Source organism: Hibiscus syriacus, unplaced genomic scaffold (genome assembly GCF_006381635.1).
Source record: "Hibiscus syriacus cultivar Baekdansim isolate YM2019G1 unplaced genomic scaffold, ASM638163v2 tig00005459_pilon, whole genome shotgun sequence".
NCBI classification, from domain to species: domain Eukaryota; kingdom Viridiplantae; phylum Streptophyta; class Magnoliopsida; order Malvales; family Malvaceae; genus Hibiscus; species Hibiscus syriacus.
This window is the reverse complement of record NW_024062058.1, coordinates 2175905-2195327: the sequence shown is the minus strand read 5'-3', so window position 1 is coordinate 2195327 and position 19423 is coordinate 2175905. Positions and strand designations below refer to the sequence as shown.

Here is a 19423-nt window from a genome sequence, read left to right as displayed (position 1 = left end):
AAGGTTAATTTAATTAAAAAATCCTTATATCTTAATAAAAATAAATTTTAAAAAATAAATTATATTTTTATGAAAGATTATTTTTTAAATTTATATTTTCATGATATTTAAATTATTTTTTATTTTTTAATCAAAAAATATATTAATAATTAATCAAAAAATAATTAAAAAAATAATTTTTAGAATTTCTTCTCAAAGAAACAAATTCATATTCTAAATTTTATTTAAATTAAATAACCAATACATATTTATATTGATGAAAGGTAATTTTTTTAAATGTCACGTATTATATTTTTATTGAGTTTTAATTTTTTAAAACAAAATTAATAATTTGAAGACAGTTCGAGTAACATTTTAAAATTAAAAAAATACAATAATAAAAAAATTTTAATATTATAGTAATTCGATAAATTAAGGCTTAAATATAAATAATGTACTCAATTTATGCCCTTTTTTCAGTTTAGTGTCTAACATTTGTTTTGTTTCAGTTTGGTGGCTAACGTTTCATTCCGTTACTCAAAATGGGTCAAGCCGTGACAGATCGTTAAGTTTGGTCGTTAAGTGATACGTGTCACAACCTGGTAATTTTAAAATTTTTATTTAAAATTATATATATTTTAAAAAGAAAACACAAATTTTGAAAAAACCCAAAACCTTGAAAACTTTCATTTATACCCCTAAACCATGTCGGCCGTCGCCTTTTGCAGTCGACGATGTTCCACCCGACCTCCCCTCCCCTCGACGACCAAAAACCCCATGAAATCGTGACTGATTAACGGTCGATCGGGCGTCGAAATAGTGTGGGATAACGATTTTCATCCTAGGGTTCACGGGGTATAAAATGTTGATTCGTCATTGATTAGTCACAATTTTATGGGGGTTTTAGCCACAGAGGGGAGGGAAGGCCAGGTGAAGCTTCGTCGACGGTAAAAAGCGGTGGCTGGTGTGGGTTTAGGGGTTGAAATGAAGGTTTTCAAGGTTTTTCAAAATTTGTGTTTTCTTTTTAATATATATATATATATATTTAATTTTTTAATTTTAAATAAAATTTTTAAAATTACCAGGTTGTGACATGTGTCACTTAAGGGGAAATTAACGTCGTTGACTACTTGGACACCTAAATGAGTAACGAAATAAAACATTAGACACCAAACTAAAACGAAATAAACGTTAGGAACTAAACTGAAAAAACGAGCATAGGTTGAACACCTTTTGTATATTTAAGCCAGAAAATAAATATAGTTTAGAGAGTAGATTGTGATAATACTTTGTCAAGAAAAAGTGTGGGCTTAAATGGCCCAAGATAGTCCACTTAGGTCCATGGTTTCAAAGGACCTACTTACTTGAAGTGTAATAAGGGTTCTCAAGATTCAAGCTTGAATTACAACTACGGCATCTCCGCGTTTCATTAAAGCTTCCATTTCCGGCCGGCTTTCCGAGACTGAGAGAGATGACAACGATACGCCGATTTTGCTGCAACGATCTCCTTCGTTTCACTTCCGTCAATCTCGACCACTTAACCGAAACCGTAAGTTCTGGAAACCCTTTTCCCTTCTATTTTTTTAAACCTCAAAACAAATGCTTGGGCGAGTAGTGATTTTGGTTCCTTTAACGGTAATCATGTTATTATTACAGTTTAATATGTCATTCTACTTGACGTATTTAGCTCGTTGGCCCGATTATTTTCAAGTAGCTGAAGGCCCTGGCAAACGAATAATGGGTTACAGTGAGATCTCCGTCTCCCTCTTTCCTTTTTCGAATTAGATTTTTTTATCTGGAATTTGAACTCTCATAATTAGAAAACATATAATCGGTTTATGATTCTGGTGTTCATTGCCTTCCGTAATTAATTATCACTATAAGTAATTGAGATCGCAAATTTTCAGACGGTTGTGATGTTGGAGATTTAATTTTGAAGAGGGTTATGCTTCTTATTGGATATGCTGTTTGGTATTGTATCTGAATTCGATACCTTTGAAATTGTTGTAGTTATGGGGAAAGTTGAGGGACAAGGTGAGTCTTGGCATGGCCATGTAACGGCAGTCACCGTTGCCCCTGAATATCGTAGGCAGCAGCTTGCTAAGAAACTGATGAACCTTCTTGAAGAAATCAGTGATAAGATGTAAGATTGGTGTGCAATTTAATGTTCCCTTGATTTGGATATTCTTAAAATCGGTTTGACTAACTTGTGTCTGCAGTTAGCCTTTAGGGCATTACAAGATTAGAAATTACCTAAGTATTATATTTTTCAATAGAATTTTAAGGGCCGAGTACTAGATTTGAAGTTTTAAAGTTTTAAATTTGTACCATGCTTTAGCTGTTGCTTTCTATGAACTGCTAGAATGGTCTTAAGGTTCAGTCAGCAATTTACATTATGAATGCAAGCCGTAAGTTTTAGCTTCATTTTATACCTTTGTGTAGAGGTAAAACTAGAATATCTTCCATTGAAACTAACATACGCTTCATGTATATTTGGGTATTTTTAGATAAGGTTTTTATACCCTGTGCTTTTTTAGAATCTAGCTTTTAGCTGACATCAATTAGGTAATGGTCTATACTTTTCTTTTGCTAAGTGCTTTCCTTTCACTCAGTTTTTTATGAGATTCTGACATCACCCTGATTTGTATACTCCTTAAGTACGATGATTCGATTTTTTAGTACATGCTAGTGCTTTTAAACTGAAAATTACTCTCTTACCTCTAATGTCATCCCGATGCACTCTCTAGTTTCGTTTTGGGTGTCTTTATTCTTGTTCTCTCTTAGGTCATCATTAAGTAGTCGTTTGGCAGTGACAAGGCATATTTTGTGGATCTTTTTGTGAGGGCTTCTAATACACCAGCCATAAAGATGTATGAAAAGGTAATAGTTCTACAACTTCCCATTTTGGACAATATTACACCAGTCTGGCATTCTCTTCAGATGCACGTTCTTCTTCCCATTCAGATTCTTTTTCTTCTGTTCTGAAATCACAGCTTTCCCTTGTCATTCAAAGTGTCTCAGATATTGACGTGTAACAATAGCCTATAATACGTAACTCTACTTGTGTTGTATCTGCAAATATGTGTATAAATGCAAGAAGACTTACCTATCTCTGTCCTTTTACAGCTTGGGTACATAATATACAGAAGGGTGCTACGCTATTATTCGGGTGAGGAAGATGGATTAGGTAAGTAGAATTTGATATCCAACCAGAACGTTGCTTTTCTTTCTCGTTCCGTGTATTAGTTTTTATTTTTCCAGATATGAGGAAAGCTTTGTCGAGAGATGTGGAAAAGAAATCAGTGATCCCCCTCAAGCGGCCAGTTACACCCGATGAATTGGAGTATGATTAGATTTAAATCCATTTTCTATGGAACTTTCTCCCAACTATTTGCTATGTTCATGTGTTTATGAATGTCCCATTTATGCCCGGATTTTATCATATTATTATTATTATCTGTTTAAAATGTCATTTCTATTTTACTGCTTCTATAACTATACCTTATGGGTTTATTGTATGTTAAATGAAAATGTTGGGGGGAAGACATACATGTGCCCAACATATTAAAATATACAAACTCAGTTTAAGTGCATCAAAAAGGATAAATGAACTGTTTGCAACAATGATGAAATCAGTGTAATGTGTCCAAAGGATTCAATAAATCGCTAATTGTCACCTCTGGTGAGAAACTTATTTGTGTCTAACATAATAAAATTTAGGCTAAATTATGTATTTAGTATCTAAATACCAAAACTCTCAGTTTTAGTACGTTGTTCAAAATTTAACGTTAAGTTTCGGAAAAAGTTGAAAGTTTAAGTATTAAAAATTACCAAAATTGATAGTTTAAGTGTGAAATGTATTAAGTTTCTAATAGTGGGTTAGAGACGGAGTCAGAATTAAATATTGGGAGGGCCAAGGTATTTAGTTTCAAAATAATATGGACTTATTACGTTAATATAAAAATTTGAGGTGACAAAAGTCTATTTTTACTTAAATTTTAATTGATAAGGACCTAAAGTGCTATTAAATTAAAAATTTTGAGAGGGACAAGAGCCCGAGCCCCTCCCACTCCCTTTGTAGCTCCGTCCCTGAGTGGAGTACTAAAATAAAACAAGAATTAAACATTAGATATGATTATTTTTAAAAATAAAAAGTTTATATATTAAAATGGACTAAAATTGATAGTTTATATATTAAATGTATAATTTATCCTAAAATTTAAAAATGAAGAGAAATATTAATGTTTATGAATTTAGATTTAAATTTTTAAAACAGTGCAAAATCATATTTTAAAATATAACACTGATGATTATTTCTCAAATATTTAAATTTGTAAGTAGGGGCAAAAGTATAAATTTTAAATTATAGTGTCATAATTTAAGAAATTAAAACATCTAAATAAAGTTATAAAGTAATGCATAATATTAGTACTCCATAAATCAATGTATAATATGATTAAAATAAGAGTGCAAAAGAATTGGATTTCGATGACATTTTGTGAACCGTTGGTATAATGTTTATTTATGTTTGTTTATTAAACTAAATAAATAATATGAACAAATTTTTATATTTATTTAATAAACGAATGAACACGAATAAATGTGTGTTTAGTTTGTTTATATTTATGAACAAGTTTACTTATTTACTCGTTTATAAGCTAATTATTTATTTATGACATTTTCTTATAAATATATTCAAATAATATCTTCCTCTATTTTTTATTTGAATTTCAACTCATTAATCTAGATGTAAATATTTACAATAGTGTAATTATATTTTATTTGTAATATCAATTTTACACCAATGTAAGTATTTGCATATACCACTATCTTGATACCTAAAAATAAACACATGTTTACACATATAGAGTTCGTACATCTTTTACTATCCTGATACATAAAAATGAATACATAATTACACTAGTGTAAATATGCACATCTCTTATTGTTCCTCAAACTTATGTTGATACTAATCTATTCAAATTTTAAATTATATTTTTCGTTAAAAATATTTTATGATATATTTATCTTTTTGAGGTAATTTTATATTTTTAACTAGTTACACATCTATAAGCTTATTTTTTCAATAAATATTTTTATGCTACATTGATGATGATGATGATGATAATAATAATAATAATAATAATTTTGGGGAAGGGTGAGTGCTAGTAGGGATGAAATGAAGTTTTAGATTTTTTTGTTATTAGATATTTTATAAATTAATTTTAAAGAGCAAAGATTAATTTCATTTTGAGGGTGTCAATTTTTTAAAGAGAATATATTTTTATTTGTTTTTCATATTTTATATATCTAATTTATAAATAAAAAGTTGCTATTTTTTTTATATTTATAAGATGCCTGTATAAAAATGATTATATTTGAATTTGACAAATCCATTTTTATGTATCATTTTTTTGAATCAATGAATGTCAGCCCATTAATTAAACTAAAAAAATAACACAAAGTACAACCCCGAAAAACAAAAGGTTAAGGAAAACAACAGTAAAAACACATACCACAAAAAGCTAAAACAGCAAAAAAGAAATAAAAACAAAAGAAATCCAAATGACAAAGCTGACATTCTCTTTCATTGTTCTTTGCAAGTCTTCAATGAACGCTCCAACAAGGAAGTTGTGAACAGAAAATAGAACCTAAAGATCCACGAACCATCTCAACCATTGAAGCTTTAAGGAGGATCGAGTCAGTCTTCAGCTGCTTGAAGTTCCACTTCTGAATGAGCTTCTTCCACCCAGTATCTATCGATGGAACCCAAATCCGATTGGGAAGCTAGAAGATGAGTAGCAACATTTCATGCCCTGAGAGTGAATGAAAAACGACATGCATGGAGCGACATAGATCTTTGGCGAGCTTCCCAGGTGTAAGAGTTTATTTCCGAACGAACCAAGCCCGTTGAAGTTAATTTTCCAATAACCGTCCGTGAATCGCCTTAAACAATCACATCCGAAAAACCCATATCCACAGCTAGTTCCACCGTATGTACTGTCGACATTGCCTCCGCCATAAACGTCGAGGAAATATTCTCACCCAAACGTTTGCAAGCTCCCATTATTAATCTAGCATTATTCCTCACAATGACCCCCAACTACACAATTGCTTGACTTTGTAGATACTAGGCATCGAAATTGATTTTGATAGTGGTCCCAGGAGGGGTTTCCATCGAGTCTGAGCCATGGGAAGAGGCCCAATAATTCTCTTAGTTGCTTGGGAATAATCAAAGATGCGGGCTTGAATCGAGGTAACCAGTTCTTCCTTCCCCATCTGACTACCTTGATGATATTGTTGTTTTATTGTAAACCATAACTCCAAATTATGGTTAGCATTTATGAATGCTTATTCACTGTGTTGCTATTAAATAACCAATCTAACCAATTTCGAAAATCTAACAGAGAGACTTGAGTAGGCCATTGATAACCTAACTCACCCCGAACCTCTTTAGCCATGCCACAGTCCCTAGCCACATGCACCTCCTACTCAACCATATCCCCACACCTCCAACAAAGTGGACTGTTTGATATTCGACGAGTGAATAAATTCTTCATAGTTGGAACAAAATCCTGAATGAACTTCCATATTTGCAACTTAATATTTCTCTGAGACACAATACCAAACCTTACTGTATACTCTATCAGCAGACTAAGTCGGATTGTCTCCAATAGTAAGTAAACAATACACACTCCGAACACTAAATAAACCCGATTTCTCACCACTCCAGACCTGTATGTCTTCCTAAGGAAATCTGGATGACGGGATACTAAAATTTGACTCGTTTCCTCCTGAGAAAAATACCATTAACTGCATCAATTTTCCACGATCTAGTGCTCTCACCAACGAGATAGAAAATTAATAAAACAACATCGTCACAGTCAGAATTAACAAGATTGGGAGGGTTGTTTGGTAACCAAAAATTATTCCAGACTAAAATGAAATTCCCGCTCCCGATTTTCCATCGCAATCATTTCTCAAGAAGGCCCCTAACACTCCAAATATTGCACCAAATATAAGAGGGGTTGAACCAAGTTTCGAATGCATGAAATCGATCATGGAGAAATACTTAGCTCGAACCAATCTACTAACCAGATACGTAGGATTGGAAAATAATCTCCATCAGTGTTTTGCCAGAAGAATAACATTAAATTTAGCCATATCACGAAACCAAAACCCATCATTTTTCAACTGACAAAGCATTCTTCACTAGCACCAGTGAAATCCTCACTTGTCTACATACTTTTTCCACCAAAACCGGGACATTATACTTTCTAATTCATTGGAAAAGCTATTGGGAAGCAGAAAACAATTCATAGAATAAATATGAATAACTTGCAACACAGACTTTATAAAAACCTCTTTACCTCCATGTGATAGAACCTGTACATTTCATCTTCTGATTCAGTTGTGGAACTTATCTTTCATATGCGTAAACGAATCTCTCTTGTTGCGTCCTACTTCTCTGGGTCCGAAGTATTAGAGACCTCCAATATAAGTCAAATGTCCCGATGATTCTCCTCAATTACATTTGTATTGAATAAAATCCTGATTTGTCAAAATGTATCTCTTGACCCGAACTTTCCCCATACACCCTGAGAAGTTCCTTAATTTTCAAAGTTTCCCATCCATTAGCCTCATAAAAGGGGATACTATCATCAGCAAAAAGAAGATGAGAGATCTTCGGAGCATATCGATTAATCTTAACTTCCCAAAGCTCTTCTCGACAAATAACTCTCCTTATAAGAGATAACAACCCTTCACTGCAAATAAGAAATATATAAGGACTTGGGGGATCTTCTTGGCGCAAACCCCAACTAGGTTGGATACGATCTCTTGTGACTCCATTAGTGATTACTGAATAAGTCACCAAATATACACAACGCTTCAAGATTCCAATCCAACCTAAATTTAATCCCATCTTTTCCATGACTTCCCATACAAAGTCCCATTCCACTCTATCGTAAGCCTTGCTCATGTCGAGTTTTAAAGCAAAATAACCCTTTATTCCCGTTCTCTTCTTCACAAACGTGTGTAACAACTTGTAGGCTTTGATGATATTATCTTAAATCAAACGACCCGAAATAAAGGCACTCTATGTCTCATCAATTCATGCATCCAGACATGGTTGCATTCGATTAACCGACACTTTTGCGACAATCTTATAAATCACGTTGCATAAACTGATTGGTCTGAATTGACGCAAGGAGATTGGAGCTTCACTTTAGGTATTAACACAATATGGGTGTGATTTACATCCCCCATGCTCGCCCTTCCATGAATCAAATCTATGTAGAAATCAGCTAATTCAGTGCCAACAATGTGCCAGAAACGTTGGTAAAAAAGGGCAGCAAGACTATATTCTCTCAAAGCCCTTTAGAGGAGGCATTCCCTTAACAACCCTCAATACCTCATCCCTAGTGAAAACCGAACTCAACTGGGAATTCATATCAACAGTAACACTATTAGAAATACCCTTCAATATCTCGTTATTCATCATTGGTGAAGTAGAGTAAAAAAAATTCGAAAAATAACAATTTTATTATTATGCTTTTGGGAAGCGGTGTACTTATGGAAGAAAGTTGTGTTATTATCATATGTCAGATCCAATTCGCTATAATACGCTACTCCCAATACAATTTCGATTTATCTACTTCCAGATTTAACTGCAGTTTGACATCAACGATCTCCCCTGACACCTCATCAGAAGAGACTAATTTGGTTAAATGCACCAATTTCCTCTGTAAATCTCTTATCGTTAAGCGTTTGGAATGACATAATTTTTGAACCACTGATCCAGCCCCAGACTTACGCCATGCAACTTCTCCAACATCGTACCTGACCCATTGTTCCACAAATGACTAACCTCTTTCTCACACGACTCCTCAAGCAACTAGGAAACTTTAAATTTAAAATGCCAATGATTGGCTGTTGGGTTTGCAGTAATCGTATGCATTAAGAGGGGCAGTGATTAAAGATTTAATGTTGAAGTAGACGAAAAGAATAATGAGGAAAAAAAGGCAACTATGTTTTATTAGCCAAACCCCTATCAAGTCGTTCTCTAACATTATTTCTCGTCGTCCTCCCTTTCTCCCAAATATACTAGACTCCACTAAATCCAACATCCCGTAAGTTTAAGGCATCAACTGCAGCTCGAAATATCTACATATTTCTCTCCATCTAAACTGCACACCTTCTTTCTCATAAGCATACATGATTTCATTGAAGTCACCCATTAACAACCATGACATGTCCACAGTCATTTAAACTCCAAAAACTCCTGACGCTGACCTCCCTCAAGAGAACCATAGAAACCTGTGAATCTCCATGTAGGGCCATCCACATCATTTGACACAATAACATCAATATGTGACAAAGAAAAAGAACACAAAATGAATCTACAATTTTACTTCCATGCCAAACAAATACCTCCCCAACTACTTTGAGGTTTCACATCAATTTCATTTGTATAACCCCAAGATTTACAAACCTTCTCCATACTCGCATTCTGTAACTTGGTCTCCATCAGAAAGACCACATATGGGTTTACATCTCTCAGTATGAACTGAAGATGGTGCACCGTCCGGGGCATACCCAAGCCCCGAACGTTCCAGCTTAAGAGCCTCATTACGTCCGACTGGACTGTGAATGCGTGCCTCTTCAACCCTTCCATCTTTGTCAGCGTGTGATTCCCTTCTGCCGAAGTCATAAAAATGTTTAAATTTCAGATTACTCCATCCTTCACAACTGTCTTTTGTCTTAGTCGCCTCTGACTATTTTTAACAATGTTCTCTTGCCCATATTTGTCTATACCTGACTCCTCACCTTCTCTCTTCTCCACGTCCTCTTCCAATGAATCTTCTCTCAACCATGGGCTACTCGAAACTGCTTGACGTCTGAGAGGTGCACGTAAGGATACATCCCACTGTGCTACAATTTTTTTTGCAACAATGGACATTAACTTTCCTTATGCCTAAGCTTTTCACACAGAAAACATAAATTGAAACCAGACATAAACCGACTCACCAGATGGAGTAGCAAGCTTCTTCGTTTCAACGCCCTACGAACATCAATTTTCACTTGGACTCAATGAATGTGCCCACAAAGCCACCTAATTGCTTCGCAACCTGTTCTGATATGAATCCAACTAGAAAATTAAGAGCAAGAACCCAAAAATTGATCCAATTCAGCGGAACATGCATCAGATTCTCCCCCTCCTCCAAATAATGAAAAACTAAGAGATGTGAATTCAAATACCATGACCCCCCAAAACAATTCAGGAAAAATCAATATCATTGTATAAACAAAAAAGGTACCTGTTCTCGCCCAAATCAGTGATCGATATACCTTCAATCGGGTGCCATATGTTTGCCAGAGTTGTCCTCATCGTCGAAAAATTGATTTGGCTTGTAGCTAAGAACTTACCAATGAAACAAAAAGCATATGAAATCTACACCTTCTGTTTGTATTCACCAAAACCAAACCCTCATCCTTTTCATCTTCTATCCTTAGATCCTATAATTCCCTTTCTAGAACACTCATTCCAAAAAGGTCAACCCGAAAACCACAACTAGAAGAATTAGAAAAACTGAGAAATCTTAGAAAACTGCCACAACGAGCAGAGGGATAAACGTGCCAAACGACAGAGTAAAACCCTAACACAGAGGGTATATCTTATTATAAATTTGTTAATAAATTAAGATAGTCACTTATTTTTTTTATTTATCATCTTAAATCTTAATTATTTATCTCTAATATATAGAATTTACTCTAACTATTTACACAATAAATAATATCAAAATTTGGAGCATTAAGTAAATTTTAAATTGAGTTTTATGGATAAAAAGTTACTTAAAGATATATTTCATTTAAGAATTTAATTGGTTCGATTATGAATTTAGTCGAAATTCAATATAATTAATCAACTAAAATAAGCACCAAATAAATAATTGATACAAATATGTAAAATTTCCAATATTGATTTACATATTGGGTTGGTGAGAATAGCACTAACATGTACAGTGAGCCATTAAATTTTTCTTCGGATACCTGTGAATATACAAGACTTGTCTGGTATGGTAAGCATATCTAACATTATCTAACATTACAAAGGTAGGAAGGATTAGTAAGCAAATTTCCCCTCGAAAACAAGGAAAGCGGGACCTGAGCTGAGACTCATCACCTTATTTATAATCTCAATTAATAATATTTTATCATCTCACTTATTTAAGGTGTAATTTTACCTTTTTCTATGCATGAATAAAAAATTATCAATTATTTTGAAATTATTTTAAAATTAATATATATGATTTATTTTGATTATAAATGACGGAATAAATAATATCTATAAAATAATTTCTCTCGAAATTTACACTTTACGTTCCTATAATAACATTTGCGACGACAGCCCATACACACGTAAGAATCACAGTGCCAAATGGGAAATAAATATTCAGTAAAACATAAAAATGTATGTCTTAAAAAAAATCTCTGCGTTACTGTGAAATATTATTATATTATATATATGCCCAACTATCTTGATCCTCTCCTAACTCGCTTGCTCAGTCTCTCTTCCAACTCAAAGAGCCCAACTGTAAACAAACCCACATTCTCTTAACTTTCAGTCCCAAGCCATAGAAAAAGAGAGAACGAACCAGCAGAAAAGCGTGAACGGAGCCAACCCTCTCTTTGATGTTTTGAAGCAACCCAAAAGTGAAGGGCAATTGTTTTCGCGCCAAGAGGAGGTGCCTAAAATGGAGCTGAGTAAGGTAACTTTGGAGATCTTCACCAAATTGGAGCAGAAATGGCTATCGCACTATGAAACCGCCAGGAAGATTCGAATCCTCAGCATTGACGGCGGTGGAACCACCGGCATTGTAGCCGGTGCAGCTCTTATTCACCTTGAAGATCAGATCCGCATCAAAACCAGTGATGCACATGCTCGAATTGCCGATTTCTTCGACGTCATCGCCGGCACTGGCGTCGGTGCTGTTCTTGCTTCCATGATATCTGCCGACGATGGAACTGGCCATCCTCTTTTCACCGCTAGGGAAGCTGTTAATATCATCACTCAGAAACACTCCGAGCTTTTCAAAGTTAATAAGCTCGCCGGATTTCTTCGCCGTCGGAAGATGTTGAACAGTAAGAGCATGGATAAGGCGCTGAAGGAGTTGTTTAAAAGAGAAGACGGAACAGTTTTGACTCTGAAGGACACCTGTAAGCCACTGCTTGTTCCTTGCTTTGATCTCAAGAGTTCCGCTCCTTTCGTTTTCTCTCGCGCCGATGCTTCCGAATCGCCTAGCTTCAATTTCGAGCTTTGGGAAGTATGCCGCGCCACGTCAGCCACTCCCGGCCTCTTCAAACCTTTTCCATTGACATCTGTAGATGGCAAGACCTCGTGCTCCGCCGTGGACGGCGGTTTGGTCATGAACAACCCTACTGCATCGGCGGTCACACATGTTCTCCATAACAAGAGGGATTTCCCTTCGGTTAACGGCGTGGAGGATCTGCTGGTTTTGTCGTTAGGCAACGGTCCGTCGTGCGGAAGGACAAAAGTGGGTAACAAAATTGAATGCTCAACCTCTTCCGTCGTAGACATTACGCTTGACGGGATCTCGGAAACGGTGGACCAGATGTTGGCGAGCGCTTTTGGTTTGAACCGCGCAGACTACGTTAGAATTCAGGTATGCATTGTCGTTACTTTTATTTTTTCTCCTATCCGCTGTCTGTTTGGTTCCCAAGAAAAAAATTTAATCCGTGGTTAAATCAGTTTGACTGACATAAAGTGATTCTTTCATATAAATTTCCTCGAAATTTCTCAATAGCCAAACAGATTTAAAATTGTCATTTTTTGTGAAACTTGTAGGCAAACGGACTGTGGCGCGAAAAGATGGTAGGTCGTAAAATGGAGGAGGTACTGAAGGAAAGAGGAGTAGAATCATTACCGTTTGGCGGGAAACGGTTGCTGACGGAGACTAACGGACAGAGAATCGACGGCTTCGTGCAACGCCTTGTTGCCATCGGTAAAACCAGCCTTCCTTCAAGTCCCTTCAAAGAATCAACCGTTAGCCCACTTGTCAACCGCCGTTAGCTACCTTTTTAAATTACTTTTATGGTCCTTGTGCAATTTTTATTTTTTTTCAATCTGTTAGGAATTATATTTGATGCACAATTTGAGTTTCATATATTATTAATGAATCACGATTTTTTTATTTCAATGAAATCTAAATTATTTAAAAAATTTATGAATAAGTATTTTAAAATATTATATCTTATAGTATCAAATTTATCATTCTTGATGAGTCATTGACTCCTCGTGAATTCATTAGATGTGATTGTGCGTTTTCATTATGAATATTATTATAGAACGCTTAAATTATATATAAAATTTTAATTTTTTTTATTGCCCTCCATTTCTAAGGCTTCATCTTAACTAATATGAACCGATTCGGGTTGCACACTTGGTTTTGGTGGGTGAGTCTCCAAGCAAGGATTTTCAGCATACACAAGGACTCGAACGAACATGAGACCTTACTTAAGCGATATCAAGCTCCTTACCACTTGAACCAATCCCATTGATTAAAATTTTAAAAATTTAATTTAAATTGTTGCCTACTTTGAAGTTAAAAATAGTTCGTAATTAGTATTTAGTCAAATGTCACCGTTGCGGGTGAATCTATTAATTAGCATTGTTAAGTTAATGATGAATTAAAGGACACGTCAATATTATTAGCAACATTAAGTATTATTATGCTTTTAAGTCAAATTATCAGTTTTCGTGCATTTAAATCTTTAATTTTCCACAACTTCTCAACGGAGTACTACGTTGGTGGTTACGAGTTCGGTGTATTCATATTTAAAAGCAAAAAAAATGTTATTTTGAAAATTTTGAAGCTTTTAATAGAACTATGGCTGCCTATAATTGAAAAGGTTGAAGCTAAACTAGAAGGATGAAAAAGTAAGTTACTTTCCTTCGGCGGTCGCATCACCATGGTGAAATCAGTCCTAGCTAATTTACCGGTCTATTTTCTATCTCCGTTCCAAATGTTGACCTCAGTGGCTCAAAAGCTTAACAAGATGATAGCGACCTTCATTCGGAGTGCAAATTTGCGTGGGTCGATTCATCGGGTAAAGTGGGAGAACGTCTGTCGACTAAAGGAGTGTGGCAGCCTTGGCTTTTTCGATTTAAGACTTAGAAATCGGTCATTGCTAAACAAGTGGTTGTGGAGGTTTGGGAGAGAGCCGGATAGATTATGGAGAAGAGTGGGGGTGGAGAAGTATGGGCTAGACCACCGATCGCTAATTCCTAGTTTGGTTCCAAAGCGTAAATCTTCATGGTTATGGTGGAATATTGTCTCTCCAATAGAAATGGCTGCTGATCCGTTCTCAAAGAATCTAGCTTGCGTAGTAGATGATGGGAGGAATATTGATTTTTGGGAAGACCTATGGATGGAAGTTCCATCCTTAAAGGTGGCGTTCCCGCGAATCTATGGAATTGTAGTGAAGAAGAGTGGTAAAGTAAGTGATTTTGGATCAAGAGTGAACGGCTCCTGGGTTGGAAGAAATGGAGTAGTATTCAATAACTGTTTTTGCGATGGTGAAAAATTGTTTGAGTCGGCTCTAGCGTTGATTGGCTTTTGGTGTAAATGCAAGTGGCCCCTCGTAGTTCCGTCGCTAACGGACGTCGTGAGATGCCCGAGGGGTGTTAATTCAGGTTAGGTGGTTTTTCAGTGGTGGATCAGTTCGTTGTTTTTTTCTTTTGCAGGCTGATTCTCTTTTGCCAGCTTAGTCCCACATGGTGGGGTTGGATAAAAGGGTTTCTGTTCCGAGTGTGGATCTTCTTGGGTGGCTTTATTCAGTCCATCCGTTTCATTATTTGAGCGGTATTTGATGTGTTTTGCTGAGGTTTGTTTCGTTAGCACCTTTTCTTTGTGTGATGGAATGAGTTGATTCTCACAAGATGAGTTTTGGTAGTAATTTGTCTGTGCGGAGAGCAGCGTTTCTCTGGTGGGTTCTTTCATTTTTAGGGAGTTTTTTTAACGAGGCTTACATGTCTTTGTTTTGTATGTGTATTCAATATAATCATTCAAAACTTCCTTTCAAAAAAATATTAGATTATATCATTGGATATGTGACAGTTTTTACCTTTATTAGTACAAAATAAATTAAATTAAAAAATATTGTATTATCTGAACATTTCTTGAAAATGTCGTGTCATAAAACATCTTTTAACATTATAGTAACAATCAAAATATATGAAAAAATGATTTTTTTCTCTATCCTATATGATAAAATTTGGGCACTACTAAAACTACCAACTTTTACTAAACATACCAAGTCAAACACTAATTTGAATTAGCCAAAAATGTTAGAAACCCACCACATTGCACACCATTTTTTATTTTATCTAACCAATTTTGTCCAGTGGATTGTGGGTAGGGAGGAAAGTGGGGATCATAACTGCAGTGATAGGTAGAAGGGGATATTCATCAGACCTGTACAGTAAAAATAAAGTAATGAGAAAAGGCAACCCTATAACTTTTTCCTCCGATGATTTCACTTTTTTTTAATATTTTACAGCTTTCACCCATAATTATAGCATGCATGCATGCATCCATCTCCGAATTTTCCATGCTCCTGTTTTAGGTAGGTAAGTTTGGTGGAGGATTGTCTGTGTTGACAATTGACAGTCTTCCATTCTTCCTTTACATTATAAAAAAAATTAAAAAAAATATTGTATCATCTTAACATTTCTTGAAGATGTCGTATCATCCGAACATCTTTTTAACGTTATCGTAACAATCAAAATATATGAAAAAAATGATTTTTCCGTATCCTATATGATGAAATTTCTTCCATCACACTATCTAACCAATTTTGTCCAGTGGACTGTTGGTAGGGAGGAAAGTGGGGATCATTACTGCAAAGGTAGGTAGAAGGGGATATTCATCAGAACTGTACAGTAAAAAGAAAGTAATGAGAAAAGGCAACCCTATAATTTTTTTTAATATTTTACAGCTTTCACCCATAATTATAGCATGCATGCATGCATCTTCCTCTCCGAATTTTCCATGCTCCTGTTTTAGGTAGGTAAGTTTGGTGGAGGATTGTCTGTGTTGACAATTGAGGGTGTGCTTGGTTCAAGGATTGTGGGATTCTCATGGGATGAGAATCCCACATTTCCATGTTTGGTTGGTTGGGAATCTCATTCCGGTAATGTTTTATTACCAATAGTAGATTTTTTGGGGTATATTACTAGGAATGTCATTACCTCTCTTCCCTTAGGTATTGTAACATTAACGGCGTTTTGGACTAAAATGCCCTTAAATTTTTATTTTTTTTTCAAAAATATCATTCTTCTGTCATTGAATAATAAAAATTCTACGAAGGTTAAATTACAAATTTATCCTTAAATTATTTTAGATTTGCAAAAAAAAATCTATAATTAAAATTTTATATGAAGTTCAGGGGTTAAAATTTTTTTTACCCTTTCATTAAACCTTTTTTATATTTTTAATTTTGTAAAAAAATTATATAAATATTATGAATTTAATTTTTTTTAAAGAAAATATATAAATATTTTACAATTTGTAATATTATACAAATATATAATAAGGACAATTTGGTCAAATATACATTCCAATAATCTTTTATTCCTTTAACAAAACACGGTAATCTTACATTCCTACTAAACCAACCAAACACAAAATACAACATTCCCAGTAATCCTATTCCCTGGTAATCTTTTATTCCTACTGGTAATCTTACATTCCGTGAACCAAATGCACCCTGACAGTCTTCCATTCTTCCTTTGCATTATAAAAATGATGACTCTGTCGTGTCATCCGTGAGAAATCAAAAAATATTTTTGAGAGCGGATATATATATATATATTAATAGTATAAAATTTTTAGATGTGATAAACATAAATAAAATTTTATGGTGAAAATCATTAATAAAATGGGTCATTAATTAAAGAAAATTCAAAATTCAGAGTGGGAAAAATAAAATTTCAAGATAGACACCATCAATGAAATAAATAATTAATCGAAGAAAATTCAGATTTCAGTGTATAGCCGTGCCCACCCTAATCCCTGAGTGCATCCTCGACTGTCTGTGACTTCCCATTTGGTTCACGAATTTTCACTTTCAAACTGTGTTAAGGATATAAATATACTTTTTTATGAATTCCAGTTTGGTTTATCATCTTAAACTAATTAATTAAACCAACTCACATGACCATGATCAAACACTTGAATTAAATTAATTGGTTTGTTTATTTATTTATTTATTTCTATTTTATTATGTTAGCTGAGTCTGCTAGATTTCTTTATCGAACAATGGGGGAAAAGGGCAGATTAATTTATTGTTTCTTTAATATCGTTTTGATTTGTTTCTATGCAAATAAACTTAAAAAAATGGAAATTAAGATCTTGGATTTAATTATTTTAAATCGGAAATGGGTGTTATAAATAATTATAGGATTGGATGTAGATATTATCAAATATTTGTGATGCGATTTAGAAATTTCACTTGATTGCCAATTCCAAATCTTTAATTTAGGTTGTCCACAAACCATATCATCACATTCATGATATATGTGACGCGTTGTTTGTGGTATGTTGATATAATTTTTTTGAACATCATTAAATCGAGGGAAATCAGATGTTGAGATTAACTTCTTGTTTTTTTTCCAGTTAAGATCTATATAATTTTTTAAAATTTAACTTGAATAAATTAAAATATTTTCTTTTGAATACTATAGGATAATTATAAGGTAACATCTATTCAAAATCTATTATCATGAATTCGATCCGATTTTTCCGAACAATTCGAACCCGAAAAGATCGAGAATTGGGTGGATCGGGGCATATACATAATTTGCTTAATCCCATACAAAAACAAATTAAAATAATGATAAAATTAAATCAAGTTAGAATACAAGAACTTCATCCAAATTGAATATAATAAAGAGTGTTGGAAGTTGAAAATGATATAGAAGCAAGTACATATAACTGCATGCTTGGGAAATACTCCAAGCTAGACAACAACCTTGATCGTGTTACTTAGATATTCCTATCGCTTTAATCAATTAGGGATTTGGCCAATTAAAGCTTTTTAAGTGTCATCAATAATCTCTTACTTAGGTGAGTGGGGAACTCTTTTCAATGGGAGTTTGAACCTTAATTAATCCTAACGGTTTCCCATATCTTAATATAATAGTACTATATGCTAAAGTTAGATTAGATTGGCGGCTTATTCTCTAACCATACCACAACTCAGTGAGAGTGAGCACGTGTATATCTTGAAATTCAATTTTTTTATTAGTTATTTATTTTATTAATGGTCTTTATCCTGAAATTTTTCGTGTCCACCTTGAAATATGAGTTTTCTTCGATTAATTACTTATTTTACGGACGGTGCACATCCTGAAATTTTATTTATATATATCCCATTTAAAAATTTTATATTGTTAACGTATGAGTTCCCACCTAAAAAATATTTATGGATTCGTCTTTGTCTCTAACCACTTGAGCCTTGGAGGTTATATATTCGTATTGCTTTATTAACACGATTGTTGGTAGATTATCGCACTCCCTTTTTTCGTAATGTCATGATTCAAAGCATGGAATCATATAATATATTTAATAATACCATAAGAAATCAGTGGTTAATTTTCTTACATCTATTTTTCATTATTCAAAATTAATAAATTTAGTCGATTATTACTGATAGTTTAAGAGTTAATAGTTGATTTCTTCCATCTTTTTATATTCTTTTCATCACTTTGTTCTTCTCCTCAATCTTTTATGGTTGTAGATCTTTTTTTTAATAAGTCGTTTTATTTTCTTATGAAAATAGCGTGTTCTTTTGTTTGTTTTTGTTGCATATCTTAATGTTTATTATAACTTCTTTCTTATTTGAGAAGACGATAACTATTTCGTGACAAGTGATATTAGAGTGATTCATTGACTACTTGATTTTACGATGAATACCTCTATAGCTGGGGTAGGTAAAATAAATTGTGAAGATATATGTTCATGACGGGAGTGTCATGAGATTAAATGATAGAAAATAGCATACATTTCATAAAGAAATGTGACTATCAAAAGAGAGAGAAAGAGTGAATTTATCTTATGTCGAAAAGGAAATGTAAGGTCTTGAAGTTTAAAAATAATTTTATACATTTTATCTTACGTTTTTCATTAAATTACATTTCTTTTTCTGTCTTAAAATATTTTATTGTATTTTATATTTTAACTCACTTTATTTGTACAATTACCTCACTAAGTTTTACTTAGCGTGTGATGATTTTCATGTATAGGTTCGAATAAAGAAAAGGACGTGAAATGAGGAGCTTTTCGAGCATTTTTTGGAAATCAAACCTACTGACAGGGTCAGTAATACATCCTATTTTTGACTTATTAATGACATGTACATT

At 33.9% G+C, this 19423-nt stretch overlaps 2 protein-coding genes across 2 annotated transcripts; both read left to right on the top strand.

Annotated features, from left to right (window-relative positions):
* Window positions 1–1381: 1381 nt before the first annotated feature.
* LOC120199655 (N-terminal acetyltransferase B complex catalytic subunit NAA20) lies at window positions 1382–3437 on the top strand. Its single transcript, XM_039200690.1, has 6 exons — window positions 1382–1528; window positions 1636–1726; window positions 1990–2122; window positions 2790–2859; window positions 3106–3166; window positions 3241–3437. The coding sequence occupies exons 1-6, from the start codon at window positions 1451–1453 to the stop codon at window positions 3330–3332; spliced, it is 525 nt and encodes a 174-aa protein (XP_039056621.1). The 5' UTR covers window positions 1382–1450; the 3' UTR covers window positions 3333–3437.
* Window positions 3438–11551: 8114 nt separating this feature from the next.
* LOC120199654 (probable inactive patatin-like protein 9) lies at window positions 11552–13124 on the top strand. Its single transcript, XM_039200689.1, has 2 exons — window positions 11552–12665; window positions 12848–13124. The coding sequence occupies exons 1-2, from the start codon at window positions 11736–11738 to the stop codon at window positions 13070–13072; spliced, it is 1155 nt and encodes a 384-aa protein (XP_039056620.1). The 5' UTR covers window positions 11552–11735; the 3' UTR covers window positions 13073–13124.
* The last annotated feature ends 6299 nt before the right edge of the window (window positions 13125–19423 follow it).